This window comes from Gymnoscopelus microlampas, assembly GCF_963454915.1.
Source record: "Gymnoscopelus microlampas genome assembly, chromosome: 2".
NCBI classification, from domain to species: Eukaryota; Metazoa; Chordata; class Actinopteri; order Myctophiformes; family Myctophidae; genus Gymnoscopelus; species Gymnoscopelus microlampas.
Genome location: NC_139939.1, coordinates 23944774 through 23950773, shown reverse-complemented (window position 1 = coordinate 23950773; position 6000 = coordinate 23944774). Strand labels below are relative to the sequence as shown.

Below are 6000 nucleotides of genomic sequence, written 5' to 3'. Positions count from 1 at the left end.
ATTTGAAAACGGAGATATTGGGATTCAATGAGCAGCAGGTGCAAGTGATAGCCTCTCCCCTTGTGTCTCAAGAGCAGAGAGAGGGGGGGGAGAGAGAGTGTGAGAGAGAGAGAGACAAGAGGGGGAAAGGGAGAGAGAGAGAGAGAGAGAGAGAGAGAGAGAGAGAGAGAGAGAGAGAGAGAGAAAGGGAGACGGACAGAGAGAAATATAAACAACAGAGAGAGAGGGGAGAGAGAGAGAGAGAGAGATTAGAGGGAAACAGAGAGAGTGGCGAAAGGGGGGAGAGAGAGAGAGAGAGAGAGAGAGAGAGAGAGAGAGAGAGAGAGAGAGAGAGAGAGAGAGATTAGAGGGAAACAGAGAGAGTGGCGAAAGGGGAGAGGGAGAGAGAGACATGCGCAATGCCTCGGCTCAGGCTGGCGATGGATAATGTAATAGTGTAAAATTATCGCTCAGCTTGTTTCTTTACATGTTGAGATCTTTAAAGCTTTTTGTTAGACTCCCCAGGGAACTGGCTTGATGTTCGGTGTGTAAATGTATCCATTAGACTTACTGTTCACTGTTGCTGCATGTTGGCGATAGATGATCCATGGAGATCAGCGGAGACCTGTTGAAGTGAAGGTGAGATAGGCTTATTAGAGGCTTTAACAAACCATTTCATGTTGGCGTATAGGCTGTAGCCCCTTTAGTCTAATGCAATGGTTCTCAAACCTTAACGTTTCAAGTTCTCCCCTTAACTCTGACAGTATTATTATAGCAGTGTTATATCCTCGATTTAAATGCCAGTCGGTGTTGATTAGGCTAGCTAGCCTACTACTTTTAGTTTATTACTAAACTGCAATAAGTTGCCGTTTCAGCAGACAATTACTAGGCTACAGGCCACTCTGAAATGGGCATACATATTTAGGCCTATACTGGCTTATTACCCCTGTTTCTTTAATCAATAAATGGGCACTAATTACATTTTCGATTAGTCGTTTTCATTTTATAGCCAATCATTTGGCAAATCAAATCAGCCGTTGCTCTTCTATGCCAGGGGTCTTCAATAGGGGGTCCTCAGAGTTACTAGGGAGAGGCGTTGTGAGCTTGTAGATCTGCTATTTTTGGCAAAGAGGTTTTATGTGTAGAGGGGGAAAAGAGCAGACCAAGTGAATACAAAAAAATCTGAAACACAATTTTATACAATATAGAGGGGGTCCCTGCTTCATCTCTCTCTCAGCTAGGGGGTCCTTGGCCTGAACACGTTGAAGACCCCTGTTCTATGCTGTGCCTGTGACTCAGGTTGCTCCAGTCCACATGGTCACTCACTGCTTTAAATCCGTTCGGAGGATATTTAAACCTACCTCTAAGAGCATTAGCTGTCTTCCAAGGCGCTTGAAAACAAACATGGTCGGTTGCTGCATGGGCCCTATAAGTACAGTTTTGTGAATAAAAAATACATGGCACTCAGTTTAAACATTTGCCCTCCGATAAGCCGAATAGAAATATGCTCTCGAGCTTTTTGGTATTTTGTCCTTTTGACAGATATGTACAACTATATACAGTCTAACCTCGCATCAGCAGTCTTTCCACCTCGGAGGAAAGCCTGGTATTCGTCATTAAATGGCCCGTGTGATCCGGTCAAAAAAAGAAAGAGAAAATAAATAGCTTTCGGCTTCCGGTTGTTGCTGCTTCCGGTTTTGCGGAGCCGCTTTGTTTTGGTTCCCCAATTTAAGTGCTGAATCGATTACAAAGGTAGACTAGTCTAAATAGTCTCCGGAAAGTACACTTACATTTATATTTATTTTGCATTTTAAAAATAAGCTAAACCACGCTGCATCAAGGATTTTATTAGCTAGGCCCTAAAATGACAATGCCCCTTGATCGCGGCCGGGGTTATTTGGGGGTGAGGCCTAGGGTTGCTTCCGCTCACGACCGAATCACCCGAAAAAGGTATTGATCCCCGGCTATATACAGTCCATGAAAACATCTATCAATCAGTCTGTCAGTCAGTCAGTCAGTCAGTCAGTCAGTCAGTCAGTCAGTCAGTCAGTCAGTCAGCCAATCAATCAATCAATCAATCAATCAATCAATCAATCAATCAATCAATCAATCAATCAATCAATCAATCAATCAATCAATCAATCAGTCAGTCAGTCAGTCAGTCAGTCAGTCAGTCAGTCAGCCAGCCAATCAATCAATCAATCAGTCAGTCAGTCAGTCAGTCAGTCCAGTCAGTCAGTCAGTCAGTCAGTCAGTCAGTCAGTCAGTCAATCAATCAATCAATCAATCAATCAATCAATCACAAGATGAGAAGACACACTGAGACAGTATAGCAGAAAGCTAGTGGTTACCATCTGTGATGATTCCTATTTAACCATCAATTATTGATGATGGTGGTGGGGAATTTGACTTGGTGTTCTAATATTCTTAATGCTTGTTATGTTGTCAGTTAAATAACTATGAATTTAAGTCCAAATTAATGAATGGATTTTTTTGTAATTATTCTAATGCTGTAGGTCTCAAATACAGAGGGTGAACAAGAACAACGATTCACGAGGGTCAAGATGGAAATCCTGGGTAAGTTAGTTTATAGTGTCAACACGTTATCATGTATAATGATTCCTAGGCCAAAGGCCAAACATGTTCCATTCAAGTGGGCACTTGTAATATCCTCACGGCATACCAGTGGGTCCCGGCCCACAGGTTGAGAATCGCTGTTCTAGAGTCTTACGTGTTTAGTGCATAACAACAGTACAGTACAGCGTTGCATAGGCCATTAAGTGCTCTGCTGTCACATATCATTATTACAGCTCTGCCTTGTGCTCATTAGTTATTGCTGCCCATAATGCATAAGGGAAATAAGGCCCAGGGTCCATAGACTACTACTTAAAATGCAGCATGTTGAACTTTTAGAGCGGGCAGCCCTCCTTTAACCCATTCAATCCGGGAACGCATCTCTGTCGTTTTAGATTTCTTTGGCTATTAAAAAATAGCTTATTTGCTTCTGGGGAGTCCCTGGAACAAAATATTTGACAAATGTTCGCTTTAAAAATATATATATTCAAAGATTCAACAAGAACAGCCAAATAAATCTAAAATGACAGAGTTGCGTTCCCGGATTGAATGGGTTAATGGTATCAGAATAATCTCAGCTCACAGCTATAGGGCAGTTTCTTTGGGTGTTGGTGTAAAAAAAAAGGAGCAAAGGATAACAGGAAATTAGAATATAGAAATGTGACAGTACACACGGGACAAAAAATCACAGTGTTCATTTAAGTCTCAGAGCTAATAATAATAATGCCCTTATTAATGTCCACCCAGTTGATGGCTGCTCAGGTGGTTATATTGAGCGCTCGGGAGGGAGCCGTTTGGGGTTAAGTGTCTTGTTCATGGACACCTCGACACATAGCCGGGGCTGGGAATCGAACCTGGGACATTCTGTTTCCCAGCCTGTCTCTCTTCCCATTCAGCTATGGCTGCCATTACCAAAGGGTTAAATGAGCACTGATGCATTGAATTCAAACTCATATCATGACAGTTCATGGATGTTTTTTTTTACCATCATTTTACATATGTCCAAAAAGCCTCCACTTTTCTGGAATCAAGAGCACCAGTCGATTTCCCCAATAATTCTGTTCTTGTGGCTGGGACATTTTACAAACCATCCATTATCGGTGGTTTTGGCTGCTCCCTGGGCCATAAATATGCAAATACAAGACAACGCCAGTCTCAGTTAAAATTGAAAAAAAAGTTGGAAATGTGTCGCTTCAGTAGAATGCCAACAATATATCACGTCTCTCTCCAGATACGCAAGGTGCCCTGGAGGCTGTGGAGAGACTGCAGACCAGGCTGAAGGAGAGAGGCGAGGTCCCGGCACAGGAGAAACTCTCCCTTCTAAAGAGTGTTCTGCAGAGCCCCCTTTTCCATCACATACTCGCCATTCAGCAGGAGCAACAACAAGAGCCCTCACCCAAGGTGTGTGTCTTAGACTATAGATCATTGGTTCTCAAAGTGGGGTCCGGGGACCCCCCAGGGGTTCCTTGGGGGGGGGGTTCCAGGGGGTCCCCAGCAAAATGTGTTAATATAGCATCACGATAAGTTTAACCTTTTATACTTTGGCTATTTTTGAAAAATCGTTAAAATGTGTGCAAACCTTTGAATAGATATTTCTTTAAGCGAACATTGTTAACTCAAATCTTTGCTCCTGGGGGTCCCTGGAACAAAATATTTGAGATAGGGGTCCGCGGCCAAACACATATAATTATGGGGGTCCTTGACATGAAAAAGTTTGAGAACCACTGCTATAGATAGACTATAGACACATACTAGACTCTAGTATGTGTGTTTATGTGTGCACATGCATGTGTTTGTGTATGTGTTTGTACTAGTGATGGAGGTGGGGAGGGGGTCATATACAGTATGTGTGCATGTGGTTGAGGGTGTTGGTGGTGTATGATTCCTAATACTAAATGCAGTACGCGAACTAAAGTAGATGAATACTCAGCGGACATACTGTACGGTTACCACTAACACTCTGGAAGAAGAAGAGAGTGGAAGGGTGAGAGAGAGAGAGAGAGAGGAAGATGGAAATGCAGGATATTAGGTTAAAGCTGCAATCCGTATGGTTTATGTCCTACCTCGGACAGTTACCTGGGTCTCACGTGTGTGAGACCAAACTTCTACCGCTCTCAGGAGGGAATTCTTGTGGCCAGCGCATACACTGTGCTTATGAGCTTCATGCAGTACTACTTGTCAACCAGTAGGTGTCCTAGCTGACGGCACAGCAGGGCCGACATTTCTCAATGGAAGAGAGTAGGGAGAACACCTCGGCCCCAACCCCTGCAGATGTGCTAGTTATTGTATTAACATTACCATATAGATTGCTCAATTCTATTCATTAAAATAATGTCTGCATTGCAGCTTTAAATCTAAAGGAATAGAGAATCTATCACATTCATGCAGATTGGTGTTTATGTTTGCGTGTGTTTATTTGCGATTGTTTGCATTTGCATCTGACTGACATCTTGTTGGGTCATATTTATGTTGGCTTTAATGTGCGGCTTTGTCTCGCTCAGACATGGTTTGGCTCTCTAGCTCTGACAGATGTTTGTTTCTGCTAGCATGTGCTGTTGTATGTAATTTACTTACATGACAGCACGGCGTTAGGCTAACCTTAAGATATACTGACTACTCTAACACACACTACCACTATCACATTAACTGTGTGGACGAGACCCCGCAGCTTGAATCATTGCATGCCAGGAAACTTGGCACTGGATCATGTTAAATGAAAGTATGGCTTGAAAAGGGTTGCATGCATACAGAGATAGGCTTCTGAAAGATCCTCATCATTCCTTTTAAGCATAATACAGTATACAGAAGACAAGGACGGGCTTTGTGTTTATATAACAGAAGCAATGCGGTGCAATTGAATAGACTAGAGGGCTTTATCTCAGATACTCACCTTTTTGTTTCTTTGCGTGCCGCATTCCATATCGCTCGCCACCCCTGCCTCATTCTACACTTATCTGTCTGTTCTCGTCTAACGCATCCACTTTGCACCTCTCTCTCCCTTTCAAAATCTTGTTTTCATCTCTGCATACACACGATCCCTTCCAGTGCCAACGTCTCTCCTTAACCTCCTCCGTTTCTCCAATTCTCTGACTCCCGTTTCTCCTTTCCACAACCAATGTTGTCTTCTCTGTCTGATGATGTGATACAACTCATCTGTCCCTCAGTCTGTGCACCACAAGGACCACAGTGGAAATAAGCACATTTATTGTGTCCTTTTGTACGATATGTACAGATATCATGTTTATGCATATTGGGTTTGTTTTTTGACATTCACAAAAATCTGTCTCTCATATTCTCCATTATACTAGCCTGGCATTGGCCAGACTGATACCGTGGATTCACTCTCACGTTCCTCCCCGGTATGAGTCTGGACTTCGGCCCATAGGGAGTGAGTATGAGAAATCAGAAAATGATTTTGATGCTTTTCACTGTTGTACGGACAGCAGT

At 43.0% G+C, this 6000-nt stretch overlaps 1 protein-coding gene across 1 annotated transcript in view; it reads left to right on the top strand.

Annotated features, from left to right (window-relative positions):
* Window positions 1-2543: 2543 nt before the first annotated feature.
* The window catches only part of LOC311054475 (multiple PDZ domain protein-like), a gene marked incomplete at both ends in the record, with an annotated part of 55610 nt that continues 52153 nt past the window's right edge, over window positions 2544-6000 (top strand). The window contains 2 exons of the mRNA XM_084070474.1: window positions 2544-2556; window positions 3785-3954. Coding sequence (XP_083926600.1) covers window positions 2544-2556; window positions 3785-3954 — 183 coding nt within the window. The remainder of the gene's footprint in view (window positions 2557-3784; window positions 3955-6000) is intronic.